The sequence below is a fragment of the Artemia franciscana genome, chromosome 8 (assembly GCF_032884065.1).
Source record: "Artemia franciscana chromosome 8, ASM3288406v1, whole genome shotgun sequence".
Classification (NCBI taxonomy): domain Eukaryota; kingdom Metazoa; phylum Arthropoda; class Branchiopoda; order Anostraca; family Artemiidae; genus Artemia; species Artemia franciscana.
The window spans coordinates 29671415-29686808 of record NC_088870.1 but is presented as its reverse complement, the minus strand read 5'-3'; the positions used below and the strand labels follow the sequence as shown (position 1 = coordinate 29686808).

The following is a 15394-nucleotide window of genomic DNA, read 5'->3' as shown; positions in this document are numbered from 1 at the left end:
GTCGAAAGGGTGAATCTGCAATAACTCAGAAATGGCTAAGATTGTTAACTTACAACTACCAGGACATTTTGAAGGGAATGTTGAACTAACCAAAAGGTTGTCAAAAGGGCATTTTTGCAAAATTTAAGGAATGGCTAAAGGCATTAAGTTGAAGCTTTTAGTGCATGTTGTGTAGGGGTGGATCCAGGATTTTTCTTAGCGGGTGACGCATAATAGGTGGTTTCGATAATCTTGCGAACAAACAAATACAAGCAATTTAAAAGGAACCTCTACAATTATGCGTCGTAGGTAGGTAGTAGGGTCATAAATTTAATCTAAAATCTGGTCTGGGTTAAAGTCCTAATAAATCTGTTGAAATTAAAATGGTGTAAAAATATTTATACAAAAATAGTAAGTTATGAAAACCACCTCACCCTAAAAAAATAAAAAGCTCTTCATCATTGGTTAAAAAAAATATGTTTAATATTTTCTGCATAATTTTTCGCCTTTGCACTTCGTACCACTATAGCGAGTGAATTAAGCTTTGTACTGTCAAAAAATTGGTCTTGAACAATCTTTTGGGGTCATTTATTCAATGTGACTGTTCGTATAGGCCAACCGGTTTAGCATGTCGTCTAACCTTATCGCATCGCTTAGTAATTATGATAGCAATGAAGAGTAGGAAATGAGGATTAAGATACAACTTGTATATTCGTAAAAGATGTATTAAGTATTAAATTCTAGTTCGTTTAGGGGTGTAGCAAGAAAATAGAAAGAAGAGATAGAAATACATTTAAAACGAGGGTTTTAAATATAAGCAATAAAGCATTAACTTAAAACCCTCACTATTTTTTTAAATATAGTTTTAATAAACAGTTTCAACTCGGACAAAGTCTCAAAAATTTACTAATCAAAATTTCACTTTTAATAACAACATAGCGAATTTTTCCACTTTTAGAAGTTTGATATATTTGCTTAAATTATAGAACTCACAATATCATAAGGAAAAATCTATTCCTTTATTCCTACTCCTGATATATCTATTTATTACACGGTCGATGTCTAACTCAATATTTAGGTGAACGTTTATAATGGCTTGTCCTGTCAGTCTAGAGCCCTGTTATTTTAGAGCTCTCCGTTAGAATTTCTTCTTCTATTCATCCTAAGACATTCGAATAAAGTCAAAAATCGTAGGAAAAATATGAACTCTAATAAAGATGCATGTAGGTATGTGCTTCAAACTAAGTATACGAGTTGTATTTGATAGGTATAGATTGGCGATTTAATTCTCAGGGTTTCAAGCTGTGGTAGATTTCTAATTAGTTTTGTTTTAATCTTGAGATTTTAGGTATTCAATTTCAACGTTTAAATCTCAACATGTTTGTTGAGCACAAAAATACAAATTTGAAATTCTTTTAGCATTAAACATTAAGAAATTCTTTTGGAAAGAAATTCTTTAGCATTAAGCAAGAGAATTGTCCTGTTAATTTTGATTTACTAACAACTATTCGTGCAAACAAGATTGGATGGCATGTATCAAAATAAGTAAAAACATCCTGAGCTGTATAAATAGCAGTTTATACAATTTTATGGACAAATATATGCAACCCCTATACAAAAACGTAGCTATATTTTGAGACTGGTTGGTGTTGAGAAGGTGAGAAATTCTGAAGTAATGCTGTAGTTGCATTCTGCTTCCATGGTTAACTCAAGTTGTGTGAATTTTCACTTTTTCATCATTTCGTGTATAAATGTTAAAGCAAAATGCTATTCTGCTGATCTAAACTGAGAATTCTGAGACCCATCTAAACCGGCTAGAAAAAAAAATTAAACACGTAATTATTTGCCTTCTTTTATTAACAATTTTTCAAAAATCTAGTTATCTTAAAAGATTATTCCGACCTTTGAAGGAGTATTTCTACTCATATACTTAGTTTTAAGTGTATACTTATACGAACCTTTATTAATGTTCAGATGTTTCTAAAGACTTTGGCCTTTATTTTAGTGTTTTAAGATGAACAGAGGAGGCGATATGTCATATAACGCGAAGCTTTAATTAGATGGAAATAAGCAGTAAAGTGGCCACCATTTCCTCACCGAAATCCACAACGTGAATTACTAATATCTTTGCATTTCTAATAGTGCTCTTTGCGCGCTTCTCTTTAGTTTAATTTTGTGCATAATCTAGTCCCAAAAACTGTTAATGAGAATTAACGTTTCAGAAGTTCTGCTCATGATCATGATACAAGAAGTTGTGATTACTTGGTTGTGGATATAGAAAGTACTGTGAGATCTGGTTTTGCTTTGAAGTATCTTGGCCTTTCTGTATAGAATTCGCTTCCAGTGAGCGTTAGGGCGATTGAACGCCTCCCAATAAAAAAATTTAATGAGTATTTCTTGGGGAATTACTAGACATTTACTTTCTATTATATAAATTATCTAAAAAACAATAATGTGCTAAAAACCACCCTGCTTCGCAAAAAAAAGCAAACCCAAATTTTATGACAGCCAAAAAAAAAAAATAAAGATGTCAATTTCTTCGTCTCTGTGCCATAAAAAGACCTGAAAACAAATTTTTGACCGTAAAAAGTAGTTTAAATATAATTTTTTTCCGCCTCGTTGTGACAGCACAATCCTGAAATATCATTTCGACAGCCTAAAGAAGTTAGGGTTTTAAGTTTCTCCTCCTTGTTGTTACGAAATGAGATTTTAGTCTCCCAGTTGGCTTTTGTGGTAATACGGACATATTCCCTTGATAAATCTAAATTTAATAAATACTTTTAGGCAGTATGAGCCATCAGTAAAATCTAATAGAGATCACACAAAGTAACTGAAACTTTGTTTCAAACTTGTCAAACAGTTCGTGGTAACGAACTGTTGAACAGTTCGTGGTAACAAACTGTAGTTAGGAGCGACCCGGCTCAATAGAAAACGAAACTCTAGAAAACGGTATTTTGATACTAATAGATACATCAAAGGAATCAGATTTTTGTGATGATTTTAATTACATAAGTTTAATCAAATTTAGGCATACCCATCAAAACCAGCCTGTTAAGCCTGAGAAAATTTGCCTCGTTTTGGAAAATAGGGGGAAACACCCCCTAAAAGTCATAGAATCGTAACGAAAATCACACCATCGCATTCAGCGTATCATAGAACCATACTGTAGAAGTTTCAAGCTCCTATATACAAAAATGTGGAATTTCGTATTTTTTGCCAGAACACCGATCACGGGTGCGTGCTTATTTGTTTTCTTTTCAAGGGTGATCGTATGGACCCAGTGGTGCTAGAATGTTATGAGAGGGCTCATTCTAACGGAAATTCAAAGTTCTAGTGCAATATGTAGGGTTCTTCTCCTCCTAAATACCTCGCTCTTTACGGTAAAGTATTTTTAGTAATTTCAACTATTTATTCTACGGCCTTTGTGATTCAGGGGTCATTCTTAAAGAATTGGGACAAAATTTCAGCTTTAGCGTAAAAGAGCGATGTATTAAGGAGGGGGCGAACCCCCTCATATACGTAATAAAAATATAGAAATATAGAAGTTCGTTACGTAAGTTAATTCGTAAGTTACGTATATTTTCTACTAATTAAATTTTTTTATAAAATTAAAAGTTCTAGTTGCCTTTTTAAGTAACCAAAAGATTGGAGGGCAAATAGGCCTCCTCCCCACCTCCTTTTTTCTCAAAATCTTCCGATCAAAACTAAGAGAAAGACATTTAGCCAAATAATTAATATGCAAATTTCGTTTTAGTTATTCATGTGTGGACAGCCAAAATCAAAAGATGTATTAATTTAAAACTTTTCAGAAATTAAATGAAAAAAAACAAGTTTTTTAACTGAAAGTAAGGACCGGTATTAGAACTCAAAACGAACAGAAATTACTCCGTATATTAAAGGGGCTTTTCCCTCCTCAACGGGCTTTCCCGCTCTTTACGCTAAAGTTTCTCACTGTTTTAAAAAGTAAAGTTGAGAGAAAGAGTGAAACTTTAGCGTAAAGACCGGGCGTTGAGGAGGGAAAAACACATTTAATATACGGAGTAATTTCTGTTCCTTTTGAGTTTTAATGTCGCTCCTTACTTTCGGTTGAAAAACTTGTTTTTTTCATTTAATCTGCAAAAGGAAACAGTCTTAACAATTAAAAACTTACAGATAACTCAACTATTAAAAACCAATTAAAAAAAAACTTTTGTCCCACCGCTAGCCAGAGCAAGCGGTCCCAACCCCAAATCCATCACTACGTTAAGGGGGGTGGGGGTGCACCCACCTGAATCCACCTGTAATGTTATGGGGGATGTAAAGTTCAGTCAGATTTTCATTTGGTTGAAGATAATTCACAAAGGCAGTAAAATACGCCTTTGCGAGCTTGAAAATTCACAAAGGCAGTAAAATATAATTCACAAAGGCAGTAAAAGACGCCTTTGCGAGCTTGAAAATAATCTTTTTGATCTAATTAGTATTGTGAATAATTCTGTGGGTCAGGTTAATCAAAACCTGACTAATATAAACCCTGTTTGTAATAGTAAATATGTTTCGGAATTGAGGGGAGAGGAGGTTACCAAAGGAAATTATTCTCTGACTGCACTTCAGCTTAACATTCAGGGTCTTTCCTCGTCAATAGATAATTTAAGACAAATTGTTTCGGATGGACAGCCTGATGTTGTTGGTTTGTGCGAGACATTTTTGGATTCTGGCAACGAAATGCTATTGGATATCCATGGCTACAAAATGGAACATATAAACCGCTGCAAGATGGCTAAAGGAGGTCTTGCCATTTATATATCTAGTAATTTGCATTATTGCTTACGGGATGACTTATCAAGGAATTTTGAAGGTATCTTTGAGTCACAATTTATAGAAATTAGAGTTAATGGTATTGATCTAATCATAGGCAATATTTATCGTTCTCCTAGTGGCGCGGTTTCGTTGTTTCTTCGGAATCTTGAGGAAATACTTGACTTAATATTGAAACGTCCGTGTCAGTTAATCATAATGGGTGACTTTAATATAAATTTGATGGATTCAAATTCTTCGGCTTCAGTTGATTTTCTTTCAACCATGCTTGCCGCAGGAACTCTACCAACTACATCCATCCCCACACGAGTAACTAATGTTACAGCTTCTTTGATTGACAATATCTTCTCTACGCTTTGCTTGAAGAAAAACTCAATTTTAGTTACTGATATCTCCGATCATTTTCCCATATATTCTCGGTTCAGTTTTAATCGGGGAAGGAATAACCGGGCTCAAGTGTTTGATTCCTATTCTATTAGGTTTGGTGAGAATGAGTTATCTCTTCTTGGTTCTAAATTAGCAAAAAATTCGTGGAGCTTATTTGATAATAACAAGGATTTTTCTTGTTTATTTGAGTCGTTTTATGGAACCATAAAAGAGGCTATTCTTAATATTTGTAAAGTACTACCTTCTAATCGTAGGTCTAAAAGGATTATTCCTCTAAACCCATGGATGACATCCGGACTTCTCAAAAGCTGGAGAAGGAAAAATAATATCTGGAGGTATTATAAATGCGCTACACTTTCAACGAGTGCTATTCGTCTTTGTCAATTCAAGATTTACCGGAATATATATAATTGCTTGTGTAGGAAAGCCAAATCTCTCTATTATCTAAATAATTTTGCTGTGTGTAATAAGGATATTCGTAAAACTTGGAAGGTAATAAATTATGTGCTTAAACCTGGTTCTCAATATAGCTCTACCTATGAGTCTGGTCATTGGTGACGAGACTGTAGAGGGTGAGCTTAATGTCCAAGAAGCATTTACTTCATTTTTCGCTAGTATTGGTAATAATATCGCTTCCACAGCTACTTTATCTCGGTCTAAGCCGGACTTTAGATCTTACCTCGGGCCGTCTTGTGTTAAGTCTATGTTTCTAGAGCCAGTAACAGAAATTGAAATTACTAAAATTGTTAATGGCTTGAAAGACTCATCTTCATCTGGGCCAGATTCTATTCCTACTAAGGTAGTTAAATCTATTCTTCCTTCAATAGTTGTGCCTCTTACAAAACTTGTTAATCTTTCATTTAAATATGGGGTTTTTCCAGATCCTCTCAAGCGTGCTCGGATTATTGTTCTGTATAAAGGTGGACCAAGAAATGATCCAGCAAATTATCGACCAATTTCAATTTTATCAGTATTTTGTAAAATCTTCGAAAAGGCTATGCTTTCTCGTCTGCTTAAATTTCTAAAATCTAAAGAGTTTCTTCATGATTTTCTATTTGGTTTCCGAATGAAGCACTCCACTGAGCATGCCTGTATGACCCTTTTGAATTTTATACATTCTGAATTGGATTTGGGATTAATTCCGGCTGCTATATTCCTGGATATTCGCAAGGCATTCGATTCCTTAACCCATGAAATTCTTCTATCGAAGATGTCTCATTTTGGCATTAGGGGTAATGTATTTTCTTGGTTTCAATCTTATTTTAATGATAGGTCAATTTCTGTCAATCCACAATTTAATTTCTGTCAATCACAAGTGAATTTTGGCGTCCCTCAGGGATCAGTTTTAGGGCCAGTGCTATTTTTGATTTATATAAATGATCTTTTTTACGCAGTAAAAAGCAGAAACCTATTCATTGCTGTAGACTCTGCCATCCTAAACCATCCCTTGCCCATAGTACCAGCTATAGTTCACAATCTTCTGATGTCCTTGTTTGTTTTGCTGATGATAGCACACTCGGCACTTCGGGGAACTGTGAATCCGAGCTTCGATTAAACTTGGAATACTTGTTTGAGAGAGTAATTTCATGGCTTGATGCTAATTTTCTTACCCTAAATTATTCAAAATCCAATTTTTTGATATTTTCGCATGTTTCTCAGGTTTATCCCAAGTTATCAGAAATTCATCAGCCAAATGGGATAATTCACAGATCTAAAGATCGATATGTTCGTTTTTTTGGCATTCTTGTTGATGAAAACTTGTCTTTCGAGCGTCACGTTGATTTGATTAAAATGAAGATATGCAGGAGTCTCGGTATTTTAAGGAAACTCAAACATATTTTCCCTGGATCAATTTTGGAAATCCTTTTTCACTCCTTGATCCGATCTTACGTTTCCTACTGTCCAATAGTATGGATGTCAACCTTTCCTTCACTGTTAAAACCACTTTCTAAGGTTTATAATAAAGCTAGGAACCTCATTAAGGAAACTAACCGTTCAAGAGTTATCCCATTACTTGATCTCGAGTCACTGTATATTCTTTCGTGTGCATGTTTTATTTTTTCTCAGCTTCATGGTGACCTCCCCCGTCCCCTAAGTGTTCAGCCATCTTTCACCTCTGATCAGAATAATTATAATCTTCGCAATACCGAAAATCATATTCAAGTTCCTTTTACTCCTTGTGTAAAGTCAGACTTTAATCCTTTAATTGCGAGTTATATTGTATGGAATAAGTTGCCCGAATCAGCTCGAAGGTGCCACTCATTCGGTTTGTTCAAAAAAATTATTAAAAATTCATTGGCTTCTTAGAAATTATTTTATCTCTTTTTATATGTGTATATGCGTGTATGTATGCATATATATTTCCTGATTATTTCATTGGAGTCTATTTTATCTACAGATCTACATAATTAATTTAGTCTGTTCAATCTATTAGTCTATTTAGTTTTGTTTTCTATATTTTTCATTTTATTTATACTTTCCTCTCTTCTCCTTTTTGCTCTTCTCTCTGTGAGTAAGTGATTATTTTTTTTCTTCTCTGAGTAAGTGGCTCGTTCATTTTCCCCTTTTTTACAGGCCAAAGAGCCTTTGGGGAAATAGTAAAATGTAATATTGTATGTGTTTCGTGATGAATAAATCTTATCTTAAAATAATACATTTAATTTAGGCAGTGTACTGCAACTAGATCCCTAGAATTTTTCTAGCCTCAAGATCCCACTGACGGGTTTTCATGAAAAAAGCACGGTTTTGTGACGTGTAACAACATTTTGTCCACGGTTAACGTATTTATCCTTGTCAATATGTTCTGATATTATTCTAACATGGTGGCTGAATTTTTACTAAATTCATGCGACCAAAACTTCATTTTATACTTTCTTATTTTTTCAATGTGGATTTTAGGAAACAACCAAATTGTAAAACCAGAATTTTTAAAACAGAAAATCAGGGAACTGACCAGGTCTTGAGTTCATGGTGTTACATGCGTGAAAATATTTTCATGTTGCCGACAGAGCGGCAATAAAACACATAAAATAGAATCAGATGAAATAAAAGTAATTTTTGCAAGAAAAGGTAAACACAAAAAATTAATCCTTTCTTTCTTCTATTAGGATTTGTAATTTCATTGTTTATTCGTATCATCCAATGTGAACGTCGTGGGTATGCATGCCCCAGCTTTGTCGCAGCAACGAAGGTCGCAGAATCTTTGACACACAGGTGTGATCTCAGGGTTAATTTTGGCTCACTCTCATATCCTACATCACAGAATTTTCTTCTTAAATAGAGTCCTTGTAAAACTGCTGCTAAGATGCATAATTCAATAATCTGTTGAAACGGTAGTGATCCAAGGGATTCCCAAGATAAGGGATTGTCAAGCCTGTGGGTAGATAAAAGCAGAAATAGGCTACATTTAAAAGCCAACCAACTCTTGATCCAGTAACAAAACATGAAATGGTGATCTTGACTGAGAAAAAGAAGTCGTTTGTAGTGAAAACACCGCTTTAAGGATGAATTTGTACCTGTATGTCTTTTACCAGCGTCACTCTAAAAATTGACAAGTCGCCATTTTTGGGAAAATATAATACTGAAAATTATGGGTTCTTGAGAGATGTAATTCAAAACAAAGGCTTGTAAAATACCAGTAGTTTTCAGTTTTGATTTGATGACAGATCTTGTAATCACACGTTTAAAACAGGCATATAATGTGCTGAATGTGCTTGATGTGTTCATTTTTGGCTCTCCAAACTGCATACTTTCATACTTTATTTTACTGATTAAAAAAAAACTTGTCATTTTTATGTTTTATGCCCAGATGTAAATTAGCAATGCCAAATGTCAGCTATAAAAATGCTATCCAATTATTCAGCAAAGAAAATAGATCGGTTAATCTCTTCAATAATAGGAGGGGAGAGTGGAGAGGAATTTGATGGTGCTCTTAGCAAGCTCATTGCTTCTTAGGGTTGTTAAGGAATAGACATTTTCTTTTCTCACTAATTCTAGGTGCCGTGGATCACGTAACAGTATTAATTGGTGTTGCCTATAAGGACCGACCTATCGGAGGTGTAATCCACCAGCCTTTCTATAAGGCTATCAAAGGGGATCCTAACCTATCAGCTGGTAGGACTTTATGGGCAATCCGAGGTTTAGGCTATGGTGGTTTTGAAGCTAAAAGCCCTCCAGAAAATGAACTGATTATCGCTGGTACGAAATCTCACAAAAGTGTCACGACACAAAAAGCCTTGGAGAGTACAGGCGCAACGACATTAATAAGCCATAGTGGAGCTGGTGCGAAGGTATTAAGAATTTAATCATATTGATTGTGTGAATGTCATGGGTAGTTTTTAGCGTATTTGGTATGTAGTATATGCATGTCTGTCTATGGTATTATGATAATCAATGTCCGTTTAATTATTTATATGATTGATCTATGTTCCTGCCTAATTTTTTTGCATCTGGTCCAATAAGTAAATATAGATTGCTGTTTATTAGAGAGAAATTACTGAAAATTGTGGATATGGATATTTCTTCTTTTCTCAGCCAAGAACGTGATTTTATATTTTGTTACTAGCCCAAGATTTGGTTGGTTTTGAAATGTATTTTTGCTTTTATCTTTGACCGTCAGGTTAAACCCACGGACTCTGGCAATCTCTTGTGTTTGGAAACCTTCAGGATAACTCTGTTCCAACTAGTGATCTAAACCTTAATGAAATACCTTTATAAAAAAGATGAAAAGCGAGTGTGGTCATTACAGAGGCACTAGCTTGATTTCCTTAGGAAAGAAACTTATTCGCATGATTGTACTTAACAGACTAAGAGATGTTGAAGATAAAATTATAAAGATGAACAGTGTGATTTTAGGAAGGGGAGAAGATGCGTCGATCCAATTTTCACTCTTAGATTAACAACTTCAAACTTTCAAACAGTAAGTTTTACGAAAAATATGGCTGATTCCCGCTTTCTAGGGCTATAATGAGAGAAAGATTGAGATGGCTAGGACAAGTTCTGAGGAGATTGTCCTTGTCAGCCAACCATCTAGGGTCAAATGCGAAACAGGTTGTCCCTGAACGCGGGGAGGTCGCAAGGAAAGACTTAAGGGAAATTGGAAATTCCTGGTAGGGTGTAAAGAGGAGAGCTTTGAAAGATTCAGATAGGGAAGGGGGTGAGTAGCTGTGTTGGCCTCAGGTAGCCTGGTGCTGCAGTGAGTTGCTAGTAGTAGTAGTTGTGAGACCCCCTTAGGCTTTAGTTTTATAGATTGTGAACAGGCTTTTAATTCAGTTGATAGAAAAGTTTTGGTGTAGGTAGTGCCCTTGTAGTGTGTACCAGATAAGTATATTAAAGTGCTAAGTGCTATGTACGAGAATGATATTGCTGTGGTTAAAGTAGGAAGTAAGACTAGTTGTTGGTTCAGTGTGGAATCTTAGCAAATTTATGTCCTATCCCTGTTCATATGGAATATTTGGATGGACTTGGTCCTAAGAAACACATGGTATTTGATGGACTTGGTCCAAGAAACACATGGTATCAAATAGGGAGATAAAACTACCGAGACTTAAATTATGCAGATGATTTGAATAGATTGGATAAAGATACTAGTGAGATTAGTTAATCTTTAGAGGTTCTGAGAGCACATATTCAAAAATAGGTTTGAAAATTAATGTTAAAAAACGAAGTGGCCTAGACAAGAAAAGAATTAGGGAGAATAGGTGATATTAGGTAACGAGAAAATCCTCAAGTGGACAGATTCACTTACCAGGGTTGCATTATCATTAAAGATGGTAAACGCAGTGAAGATGTAAAAGTAGAATAGCCAAGGCGTATGGCATTTTTCTGCAGTTGAAAGAAGCTTGAAAATCATAATAGTAACAGTGGCAAGCATGGTTCTGGAACGCGAGCGCTTCCAAATGCTAAGGGTAATTAGTTAAATGAATTACAGATGATTTTTCTATGAATGCTTTTGGATAGTTATTTGACTGAAATCAGTTTGGACTTCGGAACCGACTTGTTCGTCAGCACGCCCATAAGGTTTTTTCTTGTCTTTTGGATCAAGCTACGAAATTTGCTTATCGTATGAATATTTTTGTCCTTTGTCTATCAAAAGGCTTTGACTCATTTTTACAGTCCATTCTTTATTCACATCCAGCGGCATCAATTTCTCATTTATTTGACTCGTGAAGCATTAATATTAGTATTAGAATTCTTTTCTTCGTCTAGTAACGGGCGATGGTCTTTGTTTAAAATTTCTAATTTGTGTAAGGAAAGGCGTGAGACAGAGGGGAGTCCTATTCCCTCCCAAGTCTAAACTGTGGATGCCTATTAAATTGGATGATCTTCCCTATGCTTGTTTTTTGGGGAAATGCAAATGTATCGTACCTAACTGACGCGGATGACGGAGTTCCTCTTTTTTAATGATTAGACTTTTTCTATTTCACCACCTATCTGTCATGTTTTTCTACACTTCCAATTGAATTCGTCATATTGTTGAAGATCTTCATTACGAATAATTTAGGGTCACTTCGTTTTACCTGGTTTGTTAATAATTTCCAAGGAAAAAGATATTCGAGTTCTTCTCTCAGTTTTTTTTATACTTGAGATTTATGCTATATCTTACTTTACTTTCCATCGACCCTTAAAAAGTATTTAACTTTGTAAACCACAATATATTAATTAAGAACGTCGTCACTGAATTTAATACTAACTCTTTTCTGGGGAAATTGGTTACCTCCTTCTTATCCAATTGATCTCAAGTATTCATATGTCCGAATCATTATTCCAGTCCCCTCCCTGTCCATAATTGAGTAGTCCGAGGTACTATCATAGATCCCGTCCTTTTTACAGTTATGATGAACAGCCTCGCTAAGGAATTTCCTGACAGATGAAAATTTGTCTTTCATAGAAATTTAATTAGTAACCCTCTGAGCATCCTCAGTGACATTGCACATGATGCCTCGGACTTAGACATGAGAGTAAACATATCAAAATACATGATAATGCCGATAAGTTTCCTTAAACATTCACCCCTTTTTCTTAATCTTATCACTATGGAAGTTTCTGTGTCCGCTATATTACTTGACATCACAATATTCCTTCTAATTTGAAGTGGGATATCCATATTAGAACTAGTTTTACTTGTTTTTTCAATCTTTTGCTCTATTTTGTTTTTATTTTTTTCCCTGTTTGTAGTTTTTTGATCCCCAAATTTGAATTCAGCCTTTCGGGGCTTGTGATAGAAATTTTATGAAATGTGCATTTTATCTTATGTCTTTTCTGCCACCATGGTATAACAATAGAAAAATTACGCAGAAATTTGATTCCCGGGGTGTAACTCCAAAACTGGCCATCTCTACTTCCAATTTTCAACTTTTTCGTTGTCTTATCCCATGTTTTCCATGTAAATTGCTGCTATTTTTTTTTTCTTGTATATTCTATTACTATCCGCTTTCTTTGTGTATTTTTATAGTGGGATAAAATGATGTTGTTATTATTTGTAGCAGCTCTGTGTTAGCCACTTTTTTTCCTTGCACACGCGACTCTCAGAAGGATTGATTGTTTCCGCAGTCACAGTCTGTCCAACTCACTGATGCTGGCAGGTATACTAGTGCTATTCCAATTCAAATTTCAATTCAAAAACAGCAAAAATTGTGGGAGCTTTTGCAAAGGATTCTAAGATTCATAAATTGACACAGGAAACTAAGATTATATTAAATGTTACTGGTAACATCAGTTGTTTGCATTTTTGCTTTTGGGTTTTTTTTTGGTTTTTTTTTGATAGCCAAGAAATTTTGTTATCGGGCTATTCAGTGCCTATAAACTAAGTCCATTTTGAACTTTTTTATCATTTTGAGATTAAATAAGTTTTTTTTTCTTTTATTTATAGGCAATGCTGGTGCTGGAAGGCAAGGCGCATTGTTATTTGCATGCTAGTCCTGGTCTTAAAAGGTGGGATACTTGCGCACCAGAAGCCATACTTACAGAAATAGGCGGAAAAGTAACGGATATTTTAGGAGATCCTTATAATTATGCAGCCTCAGTACATCCTATGTGCTCTCGTGGTGCTATTTTGGCTCATACTCCAACGATTCACGCTTCTATATTGTCGAAACTGCCAGATGATGTAAAAGACATATTTAGGAATAAATAAGCACTATTTTTTCTTCTTTTTTTTGGGAAAGAAATAAAAAAATTTTACACATTATTGTATAAGCGCTTGTTATAATTCATAGTCAACAGTGTATCAAATATCGCGTCGTCTAAGTTTGTAAGTTACAGAGTAATGAATTCAAAGAAGTCGTTGTGTACATTGCAAAAAAAGGCACGTAACTTATCCCCCTTCCCTCAAAAAGATCGACCATTTTTAAGGGTCTCTCTAGTTTTCTGCCGAATTCGTTGTTAATTTGTTGTATGACAACCTTTTCCGGCTCTATTGTAAAAAATTTAAGAGTTGCCTAAGAGTGCTAAGCTCTGTGCCCTAAAAGCAGGTTTGCCACCGCTATGGCATGTTTACATGGATTTTTTGACCCGTGTCATGGATATTGGAAATTGCAAGGATTGCCATGGATTTATATATTTAATTAAATAAAAAAAACAGTTTATTTTTAGCTGAAAGTAAGGAGCGATATTAAAACTTAAAACGAACAGAAATTACTCCATATATGAAAGGGGCTTTTCCTCCTCGACGCCCCGCTCTTTACGCTTCTAAAAAAAGTATGGAATGGTTCGCTATATTTGGATGTATTTGCCATTCATTCGTTCTGTGTTCGGTCAATGCATGCGACGACTTGGATCCCAAAACCGTTCAGTTATGCCCATGACGTTTACAATTTAGTTGCAAGGGACAATTATCCCAAAGAATTGTCCAATGAGGATAATTTTGTCCAGAAAAGAAAATTTGAATTTTTTCAGTGCCAGAAATTCGTCGAAGTTACCGGGCACTCTATTCTCTATCCGTCTTGGACAGGCTCGTTGGCAATAGTCAAGAGGCTGCTGGAACAGTGGGATGCCCTGAGAATTTATTTCCAGAGCCTGCTCACTTAAAATATCCTTACTGCAACAAGTATCCATGAGGGACTTGGAACTTTCAAACTTCGCCTGCATCTCTTTTCAGAGTATATATTACGGGTAGCGAATGAGCTGAACTTCCAGAGCAAAAGTATTAGAGTTCACTTGATTCTTAAGAAACTGTGTGAAACTCAATAGAAAATGTGCATATTTTTGTTCAAAAAGAAGTCCGGAGTAAAAATGACCCCTTTAAGATTATGCGATTTCTCAAAAATTTCATATCATATGAAAACGCCTACTTCGAGCTAAAGTTTCAGGCATTCTGTGATGAAATGAATGAAGAGACTGATTTCAATCAGAAGTTGACATCAAACAAACATAATTGTTTCATGTTTTTTTGTGGCAATTTAAAAATTTCTTTTGTTTGTTTTGAGTCTTAAGTCGTTCAGTGTTTAGGCTAGTCTACGCTAACTAGTGTCTTTTATTGTTACTTTACATAAAATATTTAAGTTACTATGGGCTAGAGTTCGTCCTTTATTACAATTTCGTAAGAAATTGATTATATTAAAAAAATTAATTACAAAAGGCACTAGATGTGGCAATTTCCTTTAAAATGAGCCATTAAACAGCTTTATACGATGTTCCAGTGCCAAGCTATCTGAGGAGGAAAAGAAGAAAAAAGATGCCGCAGAATATTGTAGTTTAAGCAACTTATCTTTTTTTCTAGCCAATAGCTTTTCCTCGTTATTCAAGCCAAGGGACGGTAAATTTCCTATATAGGGGTTTCGGACAAGGCGGTTCTAATAATGTAGTTCTTGTTCTATTATGACGCTATTTTCAGGAATTATGGGCTATTACATCTCTTAGTATTGAACGTGATCGTCACTTACTAGGTTGTTAGCTACCGCTGCAACCCGGATGTAGTTCCTCTATGCCGTGATTTCTTCTTGAATGAGTTTCAATATCTCTAAACCCATGACACCAATGTCCCCACTAGTGTTGAACAATACCGATCATTTATATAATACCGCTGCAACCCGGACTACTCTTAATATTTCAGCTACTATAGGCTTGAGTTCGTTCTTTGCTATATCCTATCGCCCAAAAAATTTCACGCCAAATCTTAACAAAATTTTCATCTATTATTTCATATACTGTTATTTCCATATAATATTATTATTCGTATATGTTTTCGCGTATAATTATTACGTTTTAGAACCAACAAAATGAATGATATATTTAT

At 34.9% G+C, this 15394-nt stretch overlaps 1 protein-coding gene across 2 annotated transcripts in view; it reads left to right on the top strand.

The window, feature by feature from the left end:
* Positions 1-13348, top strand: part of LOC136030258 (3'(2'),5'-bisphosphate nucleotidase 1-like) — a 40045-nt gene extending 26697 nt beyond the window's left edge. For both annotated transcript variants that reach the window (XM_065709102.1, XM_065709101.1), the window contains exons 5-6: positions 9157-9449; positions 13031-13348. In XM_065709102.1, the coding sequence (XP_065565174.1) occupies positions 9157-9449; positions 13031-13294 (557 nt within the window). In that variant the 3' untranslated portion in view covers positions 13295-13348. The remainder of the gene's footprint in view (positions 1-9156; positions 9450-13030) is intronic.
* The last annotated feature ends 2046 nt before the right edge of the window (positions 13349-15394 follow it).